This window comes from Ambystoma mexicanum, chromosome 6p (assembly GCF_040938575.1).
Source record: "Ambystoma mexicanum isolate Mex_15411 chromosome 6p, UKY_AmexF1_1, whole genome shotgun sequence".
NCBI lineage: Eukaryota > Metazoa > Chordata > Amphibia > Caudata > Ambystomatidae > Ambystoma > Ambystoma mexicanum.
In genome coordinates, this window is record NC_090935.1 from 1,521,190,548 (window position 1) to 1,521,203,044 (window position 12,497).

General features: G+C 45.2%; 1 protein-coding gene across 2 annotated transcripts in view; it reads left to right on the forward strand.

Annotated features, from left to right (window-relative positions):
* The window catches only part of PDE6B (phosphodiesterase 6B), a 653,633-nt gene that overhangs the window by 258,745 nt on the left and 382,391 nt on the right, over positions 1-12,497 (forward strand). For both annotated transcript variants that reach the window (XM_069626382.1, XM_069626383.1), the window contains one exon: positions 9,559-9,702. In XM_069626382.1, the coding sequence (XP_069482483.1) occupies positions 9,559-9,702 (144 nt within the window). The remainder of the gene's footprint in view (positions 1-9,558; positions 9,703-12,497) is intronic.

The following is a 12,497-nucleotide window of genomic DNA, read 5'->3' on the forward strand; positions in this document are numbered from 1 at the left end:
CGTGACAATCCTAGCCAATTCATGGCACCAATCTTATGATCATTGGAGAGTGGACATGGAGATTGAAGTCAATCCACTTCTTCTTAGTTAGTCAGGGGGTCAATCTGAATTCTGATTCCCGTTAAATTAGTATATGAGGTGCCCACTCCTTTCGTAGCAATTGTCTGTATATGGCCTTGTCTAATAGACTTTGCACGCCCCGTCTTGCTAGTGCTCTCAGGCAGTCAAACGATAGGGCCACCATGGGCTATGTTCCAAAGTTGTACTTGGTTATCATTGCCGCCTGTAGTTGAAGGGGTTAACAGAGGCATAGACTCAAAGGATTGATCAAAATACCTTAATGGGAATGCCAGGATAGTATCGCACTTCTTCCAGTAGAACATCCTGTTTAGGATGTTGTGAGCTATTGAAGGATGCCAACAAGTTACTAATACACAGTCGCCAGGTATCGATTTTTGCATCTTCCCTACCCATTCGACTCTCTTTGCCATCAATATATGGCGATTTATTTCCAAGCAAAGGCCAGTTCTGTTGATGAAATGTGTTGATTACAAAATCAAAGAGACAGATCACTCCTCTTGGTTAGGCCTTAGATTAGGAACCTGCTCCAGAATACTAGAGGTGCTGCTTGGGGCAGGAGGTGTAAGGTCGAGTAACCCCCACACTTTTGAGCTTAATTCCATGTTGAATTTAATCTGCCGGCAGCAACTGCTCGAGGCTCCATCCTGGGTTAACCTATTGTTATCATTTTTGTATTTTTTGGGAGTGGGGTCCACATTTTCCAGAATTACGTAATTGCTACGTGGTTATAACGACTTAATAACGTCATGCTCATGTGACTAAGCATTTTGTGACATATAATCTAAGGAATGGAAAGGTGTCCAGTAATACCTTCCTGCAAATGTCACCATTTCCATGGTTGCTAGTTTTCTCATTTTGATTAGTTCGCTTCACCCATTAGCAGCGCTCCAGATAAGATTTTGAAATGGGAGTATTTTACTCTCTATTTTTGAAGATGGAGTAAAAATATTTTTTAGGGAGTAAAAATGTAAGTCCAATTCACAATGGGAGTATTTTATAAGCGAGTAAAACATGTTTAACTGGAAAACAGAAATGTTTTTGTAATAATTATTCCTTTGCATCTAATTATTGATACACATTAAAAGATACATGTTTACTTCCTGTGGTACTATGTGCACTGTTTGTCCAAACATATCCATGGAGCTGTGTGGGGGAAAGCAGCAGGTGCTACATGTCTGTTTCCAGTTTTTGTTGGGAGTATTCTTTCTCCCTATTTTTATTTTCTGGGAGTATTTACCTATTTTTAGGGAGTAAAAGTGGCCGATCCACTCCTTATCTGTAGGGCTGCTCATCAGACATGTTGGGTTCTTCCTGTTCAAAGTCATTATTTCCCCGCTGCAAGAGCTTTCTATATCCAGAGTGTGTGCAGCACTTTCAACACCATGGGATCCTCCAGATTGTTTAACAGGATCGCTTTCAATTAAAGGAGAATGCACGTGCCCACCACCCAGCTCCTTCTTTTGCATACATCATTTCATCGCCACTAAGCTCTGTTCCAGTACCACGGCAGGCGACTTTAAAACATCTTCTTGGTTTCACATTCATTTCCAGCACGAGCCATTAGCCCACGGTTGTGCACGGGGTCAAAGTGCATTAGAAAGCAAGTATTCCGATATTTGTGCAACATATGTATGTTACAGCCTGGGGATGTCCCTAGGTGTCTTAAACCACTCAGATGGGTCAAGTGCGATGTCCAGCTCCTCCATTAAGGCATGCATGAAACAGATTAAAGTGAGAACCCTTTCTGACCGAGAGCAACAGATCTGTGACTGGTTCGTTGTTGATGTTCCTTCTTAGTCAATGGATTATAACCCAATGCCAGTACATTCTGGAGTTCCAGGTAGAAGAAAATATAATTTTCTGGAGTCTGAACTCTCTCCTTAAAGAAGGAAATGATTTCAATTAATCCCTCAAAATGAACTGTGCCACGAGCAGAGTTAATTTCTTAATACAGTTTTCAAATCGTGGCATCTTAACACCAGACCATAGGAAGGGCTTTTGACAGATTAGTCCTAGGTTTATAGATGATCTGCCTGTCCAAGGACCACACAGCTGTTCTAGAGCCTATCTAAGCATGTATGGGTGTGTTATCAGTTTAGCACTCTCCCACGTGCACTACAAGATTTAATTATGGCCAGACCAGTATAACCTCGCCTCACTTCCTAACACTCAGATATAGTTAAAATTGGGTGGGCCAAAGCCAACTGGCAGGACTGAGGTCTGCAGCTATTATTTCAAGAACAGTGGCTTCTGACCTTCCAAAGAAAGTCTTAACCCCTTGCTCTTGCTTGTGGTAGTTCTCAGTTGGGATTCTGACATGCTTGCTGTTTAGATCATATTGTACCTTGGGCCATTTTGTGAGGTCTCGGAAGGATAGCTCAGCAGCAACGTGCTCATCTTGGAAGCAAAACGACACAGAGCAACACAGGTTCAATCCCTGGGTCCACGTTTAGAAATCTCTGGATATTAAGCGCGTTATAAATAACCTTTCATATCATATCATGTGCCTTCTTCCTGCCTAGTCTTCCATGCATGGTGATGTCTTTAATGTCCTAGGGGTGGACTGTTGAGTGTGATGTGACAGTTGGAGATAGGCTGCTAGAGTGATAGGTTATGCAGGGGGATATTCCTTGCCTATGTCTGTGTCCTATACTACCTTTAGGGTTTTGCTATCCCGATGCTGTAACTGACAATAAAAAAGCTTTCCTTTTCTACAACTGGCTTCTGGTCATTGTGGGAAGGACCCAACATGACATAGATGGTGCCTGGAAACACTTCCGGATGCATAGGCGCTGGTTAAATGTACAATAAATAAATACAAATAGATTACTGCTGGCCGTCAGATGGTGTGCTGGATCGAGGGATATGCAGGTGACATCCACTGCCACACACTCAAGAAGATAGGTCCCCTCTCTGTGTTTTTGTTCTGTGTCAAGGCATCTCAGTGCAGCTACCATCGTTGCTGTTATTTATTTTGTTTTATTTGTATTTTTTATTGTTTAAAGCACAGACCTAGCTTGAGAGCAGTGGAGCGATGTAAAGAGGGTGTGTAGCCAGCATTTGTGCTGGCATCTTTTAACAGTAGCACATTACTGTGAGGTATGTGCATCGGTATGTGCGTCAACTGGAACTAGTCCTTGGTTAGGTGTTGTTGAAAAGGCCATGCTTTGCGAAATTTGCGAAATCGGAGAATTGTGTGGGCATTCCGAGCCGACACCAGGATCGCGATCTAGAATGTGGTGCATGACCAGAGAAGGATTGTTTGCATGTCCTCTCTTTGTGGACGAATTGTCATTCAAGCCAGTTGGTCAATTTGCTGTGCAAGGAGCATGTGCCACCAGATATGTTGAGTTTAGCTGCCAGGTATGCTGGTGTGCTACTCGTGACTGCTTTGTAGATGGTACCTGCAGTCTTGAACAGTATCCTGGTTTGGAGTGGATGCCAAGGAGGTTTTGTAAGATAGGGGTAATTCGATCAACTTTATGTGCTCCCGTAATGAGATATGCTGTAGCGTGGTGGACTGATTTTAGGGGAGCCAAGTGAGCAGCTCGGAGCCCTGTCAGGAGAGCATTTCCCCCATCGATGTACGAGATCACAAGGGCCTGCACTACGGTCTTGAAGTCCTGCCGCAGGATGAAGGCTTTGATTCTCTGAAAAGGTAGAAAGGTAGAGATTCTGAGCCAGGCTACTTGGGCCTTCTTGGTTAAGTGTTTATGGAAGGACAGGCTTCTGTCAATGGTGAAGCCTAAGGATTTTGCTGAGTCTGAGAGTTGTGGATCAAACCCTTCTAGGTGCATATCATTGAGCCATTTTTGGACAAGTTGTTTTTTAGCGGGCGTACTGATAAGGACGAATTCAGTCTTGGATAGGTTTAGTTTGAGCTAGGCAATTGACATCCAGGACTGGATGATGGCTAGGTAATCGCAGAAACAAATCACGTCCTGTGTGCTATTTACTCTCATGTACAACTGAGTATCATCCACGTATTGGTGGAGGGTTATATTGGAATCTTTGAAGAGAGTGCCCAAAGGCTCCATGTAAAGATTAAAACGGATTGGTGAGAGGATGGAGCCCTGGGGGAATCTGCAGAAGTCCTGGAATTTGTTTGAATGCAACAAGTTCTTCTGGACAGCCTGGTGCCTGCCTGAGAGGTAGGAGGTAAACCAATTCAGGACAGTGCTAGTGAATCCTATCCTGTCAGCAAGAAGGGAGAAGAGGATGTGGTGGTCAACAGTGTTGAATGCAGCTGAGAGGTCGAGGAGGATGAGGAGGCATGAGTTGACCTTATCCATAATTTGTTAGGCATCATTCACCACCTGGATAGTGGCTTTCTTGATGCTACACTTGGGGTGGAATCCTGACTGAAAGTCATTTAGCAGGTGGAGTTGTTTGATTCTGGTGAGTAATTATGTCGCTACTACTTTTTCCAAGATGTTGCCAATAAATGGGATGTTCGTAATGGGCCAGTAGTTGGCCAAGTCGTCTGGATCTACGGATGGTTTTTTCAAAAGAGGTCATATGAGACCAGTCTTTGAGGGTGTCCTGGAATAATCCTCCTGTGAGGGACGCATTGATGTTGATGATGAGGAGCGCATTGAGCGCTGGGCCCATCAATTGTTTTATGATGGATCCTGGGATTATATCATCAGAGTAAGAAGTAGGTTTGAGGGAGAAAATAATTTTTAGGAGATCTGGGGGCATGCTGTGCTGAGAGGAGGTGTGCATGCTGGGGTGCATGGGATGGTAATACTGTGAGAGGTTGATTTGATGGTCTCTCAAATTTTGTCTACTTTTTCAATAAAATATCTGTTGATTCAGTCACATTTTTCCTGAGTTTCTCGTTCCTCTGGGTTGGATGGGGGTTTGGTACAATGCTTTACTACTTCAAAGAGGGCTCTGCTCCTGTTAGCGGTTGCTGCAATGGTGCTGCAGTAGTAATCAGCTTTGGCCTCAGTAATCAAAATCCTGCACTTTGCGTGGAGAGATTTGAGGTTGGTGAGGTCTCCCGAGTTATGGTTTTTGTGCCACCATTTGAAATAGTTGTCGACATGACCTATTCTAATCTGTAAGTGCTTATCCAGTCCTGGTTTTTTCTTTGCATTCTGGGACGTGTCCGAGTTTTATAATGGGAAAAGTGAGCTACAAGTAACAGAATGCAAAGTAAAAAACAAGGAATGGATAAGCACCTACAAATTGGAATGTGTCATGTTAGCAAGTATACATTTCTCTAGGGCTTTGATTGCACGCTTGTTGGAGGCTAGCTCAGGGACGTATCATGGGGGCGGATAGTTTGGTCTTAGCCCGGCTGGATTTTAGGGGGGCAAGAGTGTACACCAGCTTCATAGCAGAGTTGCTGAATAATTCAAGGAGGCCCGAGGCATTCCCTGTGGTGGGTAAATTGGCAAAGTTTGCTTCTAGCTCATTGACTGGAAGGTTTTGATTAGCGGCGTTCAGTGAGGGGGCCTTTAGGCTGATCTGTGTGCGCTGTAGTCGAGTGGGTGACTGATAGTGAGATGGCGGCGTGGTCAGACCAGTCAAGTGGGATAGGGTCTGCACATGTGATGCAGGGGGATGTTGTGAAGACTAAGTTGTCTTACTAAAGCTTTCTTTCCCGTCATCTGTGATTTTGAACTAGATACTTAGCGTCCAATGCAGCTGTTAGAGCTTCTTTCTTTCCAGTATCTGACTGCAATGTGCTGGGTGGACTTTGGGGAACATCGATAGGGGAAGAGTAGCGCCAGGTGAAATATAGCAATGAGTGCCATACCATGAGGCTGAGAGTCATAACTGTAAAGGAGAGAGATGTGCTCCCTATTCGGTCCTGCCACACTCTGCCTGCATCCAGGAAGGGGAGGGGGAATCTATCGCCCCAGTTGTACTGCTGCTTTTGGGGGTTCAGCATTGTGTCGGTCCTGCAGCTGCAGAGCTCCATGACCCACCAGGACTGCATGTAAAGTAATGACGTCAGTCAGCTATGTGTTGTGCTCTCCTGTGTTTTGGAGCGGAGACACGTGTTTGTGGGTGCATGCACAGGAGTTGGACTGGAGAACGTCCCTCTGTGCCAGCAATGTGTTTTACAGAGAGAATCCCTTTTCCGGCCCCCCGGTGAGGTGGTGGAAAGTTCTACATGCAGTATGTGGGCTTCACACACTCTGTCCTCCTACAGCACGTAACTCGCTACCCACAGCACTTCATGGCTGCTCCAGTGGAGGTTGCTGCCATTATTGGTTCTTTTAGGTCGGATCACGTATCCACATCTGCTTTGGGTATGCTCCCTAATCCTCACAAATAGTCGGGCAGTGCATGTGCTGGTCCTAATATGCAGCGAATGCAAATCGGATGGAATGAATCTCCATGCTATATCTCCACAGCGATTTTGACGTGACTATCATGTGAGGGAGGCCATACACTCCTTTAAGTACATTACGGAGCATGATTGCAATGCAGTGACCTTCGATTGTTACTTTCATAATTATAATTGTTCTTTTATAATGCACTTAATACCAGAGACCAGTTTCTAAGCGTGAGATTTCTCTGACATTATGGGTCTTTCTGGAGGTTGCTCAATAGTACAACTAGCTTGGCTCCTGATTTTTACTGACAATATTTTAAAAATGCAGTATGGCACAGTATTAAGTGTGATGTGTGGCCTGGAATTGGGTTCTGATACTGGTGTGTGGTGGGCTGTGCATGTCATAGCCTCTTTTTAGAGCTGAGGGTTATGTGCAAATGAGGGCTCAGTACTATTGTGCTTATATGATATGACCACAGTGTACTGGGTTTGTGGCGTAGCAAACCACCGATCCCGAGAGGGAGTGGTTAGTGTGACTTGTTGTAATTAGTTACTTGCCACATTTATGTGTTGCTATTACTTGGGGGCCTAAGCACTACCTATGTGCCACTATCTGTGTGCGTTCTTGTGGGTTGATGGACACCATTTGCATTTGTCCTGCAGCTGAGGGAGTGCGCGCTAGTGGTATGAATCTTATTTATGGTCTGGCGAACCCGATACAGGTGACTGATTTGTTTTGCAAGGTCCGTTGTTGCCCAGGAGGTTCCTGGTACATGCGGGTTCCCTGGCTGTCTGAAGGGTGGTTGCCTTGACAGTAAGTGTGGTACTTTGGTCATTTTTATTTGGATGCTTTGTTACGCGTGGCCCAGTACCGGTGAAGCTGAGGAACCCCACTGCATGAGTGGATATGTTTTCTGCACACTGGTGGTTGTGGGTTGCTGACCAGGTGGTTCACGCAGAGGATTTTTGTGTCTTCATTGGTTGGTTGGGGTTGTTTGTCTGAGTACTGTTTTATACTGTTTTCCTTTTGTTTGTGTTTGTTCCTTTTAAACGTGCTTCACTTTTCTAAATTCCTATAGGGGGGGAGGGTGTGCTGTGGTTGTTTTCGTCCTGCCCTGTCATCTCTGTGTGCACTGTGATCTTATGAATGATCTGCGGGTGGGATTTTGAGTGTGGGATGACCGGCTGAGTGCTATCGGAATGACAGTTGAAGAGTTGAAGAGTTGAAGAGAGGCTGCTGGGGTGAGACCACGTGCCAGTGGATGTGCATTACCCGTGCGTGTGTCCTTTGAAGCCTTAGGGGCTATATTGCGCTGTAACTGACCATAAAGAAGCTTTGCTTTTCTACAGCTGGCTTACAGTCATCTTGTGAAGGACACAACCTAACAGCAGTCTCCTCATTTATATTGCATGTGCCTTCACCCAGAGGTTGAAGCGCACGTCTTGTGACCACTTAATGTTCTAGCAAGGGGGGGGGCACACCATATCCCTGTTGCCCCCAACCATACCTGTTATAGTTCTTAGGAACCATATGCCCAGTGAGATATGTTGAGGGAATGGCAGCACACTGGCAGATTATACACTAAGGTTCGAATTATACAGTTGTGTTTCCTGCATAACACAGGAAGGATCGGGGTAAGGGAGATTGAGCAATGATAATGCTGCTCAAATGTCTGTGAGACTGGGGAGAACTGGTGCATGAAAGCGAAACGGTTCACAAGGCGCAAGCCCAGCCTCTGTACCAAAGGCCGGCTTCATTGGCTGCCTTGCATAGGTTTGCAGAATTGGGAGTCAGTGCTTTCCCTAAAGAAATGTAGCCTTCTAGTGGGCCTCATGTGGCGTTCATATATCATGAACAAAATAACGACTGATGTTCGCTTTTAATAAAAGAAAAATGTTAGACACAAAATGAAAAACATGACATTTTATCACAACCAGCACTACTTTTAGGTCACAGCTGAATTGATCCCAAACCATGCTAAAGGCCGAAGGCGTTCAACCGTAACGCTCCATGAACTTCATGGATCTCCTCACTTGCCATCACCAAAAACATCAATGCAATAAATGCCATGCCCTGTCCACCACCACACACACACAGGCATGGCTGGAGGCTCTACTCGACTGCGTGAAAAGGGTGTCGCAGTGCCACTCCATGCAGGAATCAGGGTGGCAAGTGCACCAGGAGCGGGCAAATAAATGTGGTGATCAGCTATATACAGCTCTTGTTTTAGTGGTTCTGGGGTCCAGACTTGTTCCCAGTGTAAATTCCATCATGACTCACACTCCACTCTGCAGTGTTAATCATTATTCGTTTCTTCAGACCATTCAAACTGCTTAGCTTAGCACAGCTCTCATGCAGGAGAGGCCAAACAGGCTTGGGGGTGAGGGGAAGGAACACAGAACCTTACACTCACAGGCTGCACTAGTGGTCCCAGTAGGTGCCGCATCCTCTGGGAGCTCTCGGAATTTCCTGTGGGCTCCCTAAACACTACAACATCAATACCTCTCCACTTGCACAGATGTCAAAAGTGCAAAAGAAATTGCGAACTCTTCTCGATCAGTAGAGAACGTGGGGTCTGAGTCACAAAGAAGTTAACAGGAGTAAACCTGACTCACCCCTGAAGTACGCCTTTGCAAGGGCAATTCGATTCAAGCAAGACGCTACTGTGAATAACTGACTTCCTCCGACTCACTCATGGTAAGTCGGGGGTGCGGGGTACTCAGAGTGACTTCTTTTGTGAATTGACTAGCCATAGCGCCAGGGCTAAGCCAATGCTAAGCCATACTCCTGGTGATTTCTCTGTGAATCGGGGTGTAGAGTTCAACAATGTAAAATAATTCCACATGAATTATCAATACCGTTTTGTTGATCACACCCTTAATGTGCACACCAGTGCTTATTTGCTTCACGAATTAGCAATGTACCATGACACTCTAAATGTGCCAGGCTTAAACCATATTTCAAAAGCATAACACAATTTATATAAGGATCCGATTTTTGAAATACCAATTAAAATGTATGGGAGGAAACCTCGAAAAGGCTCTGACATTCGACAACATTAATCCAAAAATGAGATGAATTTCAAAGGCAGGATGATTTGCATGCAGACATATTAAACTTTTGTTTGTGATGATGGTTTCCTGATGCGCGTGTAATTCACAGTTGTGTTATTGGCCTTTTGCAGTCCCTGACGCAGTTTCTTGGCTGGTCTGTTCTCAACACAGACACCTACGACAAGATGAATAAGCTGGAGAATCGGAAGGACATTGCTCAGGACATGGTGATGTACCACGTGAAATGCAGCAAAGACGACATTCAAGACATCCTGGTAATACTTAAGGAAATATGCCTGGCCACATATATAGGCCTCTACTGGAATTCTTGCCTGATGCACTGTGCCTTTTCTTAGATCAATGTTAACATTGAAATTAACGTAGTATTCCTGAGATTAGCAAAGATGCCGAGAAATCGCGCCAATCGTGATCCAAAGAATACTTAAGAATGTTTAATTTCGCTTAGGGTGACTTTACTCTGATAAAACTGGTTATTCAGTTTGAGAATGTATATTTTAGTCTTTGTAGAATTACAATGTTATAAATTCAATAGTTAAAAAAATTAAACATTTACACTTGTTGTATACTAGCCATCCAGTGGCAATACTAACGTTGGACAATTTTAGGGAGTTGTCTAAGGTTACCCCCAGAAACGATGCACCACTGAGCACCATTTTGATCCTAAAAAACAAAAATTCTGGCCCGACTATAAGGTGTGGAGGAAACAAACGTGGCGTTGCTTGGAGCCGCTTTGCGCTGTCATACTGCCAATCAAAAGAGGATTCCATAACCCTGTAGGTTAGAGTAGAAATAAATCAGCAACAGGGCTTAAGTAGAATTAGGGAACAATTTTGCAAGTATGGAGAACCTCACTTGCACTTTTTAGATGAAGGAGACAGCAATGGCAGTGTTAGGCATACATGAATCAGGTGGGGGAGAAGGCCAACGTAGTTAGAACCGGGTGTGCATTTTGTAAGTGGAGGAGAAAATGAAAACAAGGAAAGAGCCACGTGCATTTCGTAGGTGGGGGGAATACCATGCAGGGAGCGTCACACGTGCATAATGTAGGCGAAGGAAAGGGCCAAAACACTAACAACCCCAGCTGCATTTTGGAGAAGGAGAATGCTAAAGAGGTGAGAAGCCCACGTGCATTTTGTAGACAGAGAAGAAGTCCAAAACAATGTCAGGCACCCATGCATTTTACAGGCACAGCCCCCAGTGAGAGGTGTGCAACCATCTGTCTTAATGTTCAGACAGGGTTCCAACCAGAGGTTAGACCAAACTCTCTTACTGGTAGCTACGATAGAGCTGTCAGGCTTCACTCAAGTGAGGAAGAAAGACTAGTGGAGAGGTACAGTTAGTTCCAAATAGAAGCTCATACATTCCAAAACAAGTGCTTCAGTTAAACAACTATATGAGTAGAAATAGTATAGTTCCCAGGCAGGCAATTCTTACTCCTGTAGCAAATTGTAAAAAGTGTCATATATGACGCACTCAATATACAGTATTAATCCCCCACCTGCATTGCCTTCCTCCTATATATATGCTAATGGTTACATATAGCCCCTTTACTGATTGGTTACGCTGTCTTCTCATCCATCTTCGCCGCACATGGGTGACGTTCGTGTCCATCTTGAAACATTGCAAAATAATTGGTTACATTCAACCAGCACCATCCTACCTTTAACCTAACCATGTGATGTACACCTGGCTATCAACATGAACTCAGTAGTCGACTTCGAGGTCAGGCTGGTCCTCGCAAACAAAGCAGCCTTTTTCTCATCCCAGACACAAAGGTGCTCCCGTCATGCCTTCCCTACTTTGTGGGTATCACTTGTGGCTCTCCTTGGCACAAATCATAGTTCATGTTGTTCTTCGCTGTTCCCTTTCAGTCTTCCTCCCCAAGAGTAAACCTAGTGTCCCACTAATCAATACAGTTCGGGAAGGATTTAGAACTCATTTTCCTACAAATCTGGTAGTTCAAATAGGATGACCATCATTCTGGCAGGGGGGCGCTAGTGTCTTAAATCTTAACTCATGTTTCGGCAACCTCAGCTCTCTGCCTCGTTTCCAGAGAGTGTGACTTTCATACTGGGCCGCAGACCCTTATCTGTTCTGCAACACACATTCCTACCTAATTGTTCAAAAGCCTGGTCAATGTGATTGTACGTATGTGTTTCTTGCCGTGTCTGGAAAACGAAATGTGATGTTCAACCAAACTCATGGGTCGTAACCTAAGTGTGGTAGTGCTGTGGCAAGTGCAAGGCTGGAGGGCAAGTGCAAGAGACTGGCGAGGAAGCTTAGGACGTGTGAGACTCTGAAGGTACACCAGCAGCCAGTTAGCGAAACTGAGCAGAAGTAGAGTAGAGAAGGCGACAGAGCAGAAAGAGGAGGTTAGCAGGGGAGAGGGAGAGAGAAAGAGGAGGCAAAGAGGAAAGTCTTGAGGAGTTTCCAGAACTTAAGGAGATCCGGTTCAAGATGGAGAAAGGCAGGGAGGCTGTTCCAGAGGGAGGCAACTTGAATGTATAAAGATCTCCCCCAAGTCTCTAATTTGGGGAAGCGGCTCACCCCCAGAGAATTGGGGGAAGACAAGCAGAAGGCTCAGGAAGGAGAGTATTTCAGAAGAGAATGTTGCAGATAGAGTGGCCCCAGGCCCCAGAAAGCCTTGTGGACAATGCAAAGGGTCTTGAACGTAATCCTTGCAGCCATGGGGAGCCAGTGAAGGGATTTCAGCACCGGAGATATGCGGTCCCTGGGCTTGAGGCCAAGGATAAGTCTTGCGGTTCTGTTCTGGATGAGTTGAAGAGGACGGAGGGTAGAAGAGGGAAGGTTGAGAAAGAGGCTGTTGCAGTAGTCCAGCCGACAGAAGACCAGGGCTCTGGAGACGGTGAGCCTCTGGGGGAAAGTGAGAAGAGGCAGAATACCTCTGAGAAGGTGCAGTTGGTAGTGGGACTTTTTAGTGATGTCCGCGATATGAGACGAGAAGGAGAGAGTGGAGTCGAAGATGACCCCCAGATTTTTTGCATCGTTGGTAGGTGGAGGCATGGACCAAGTGAGGGCCGGCCAGAGG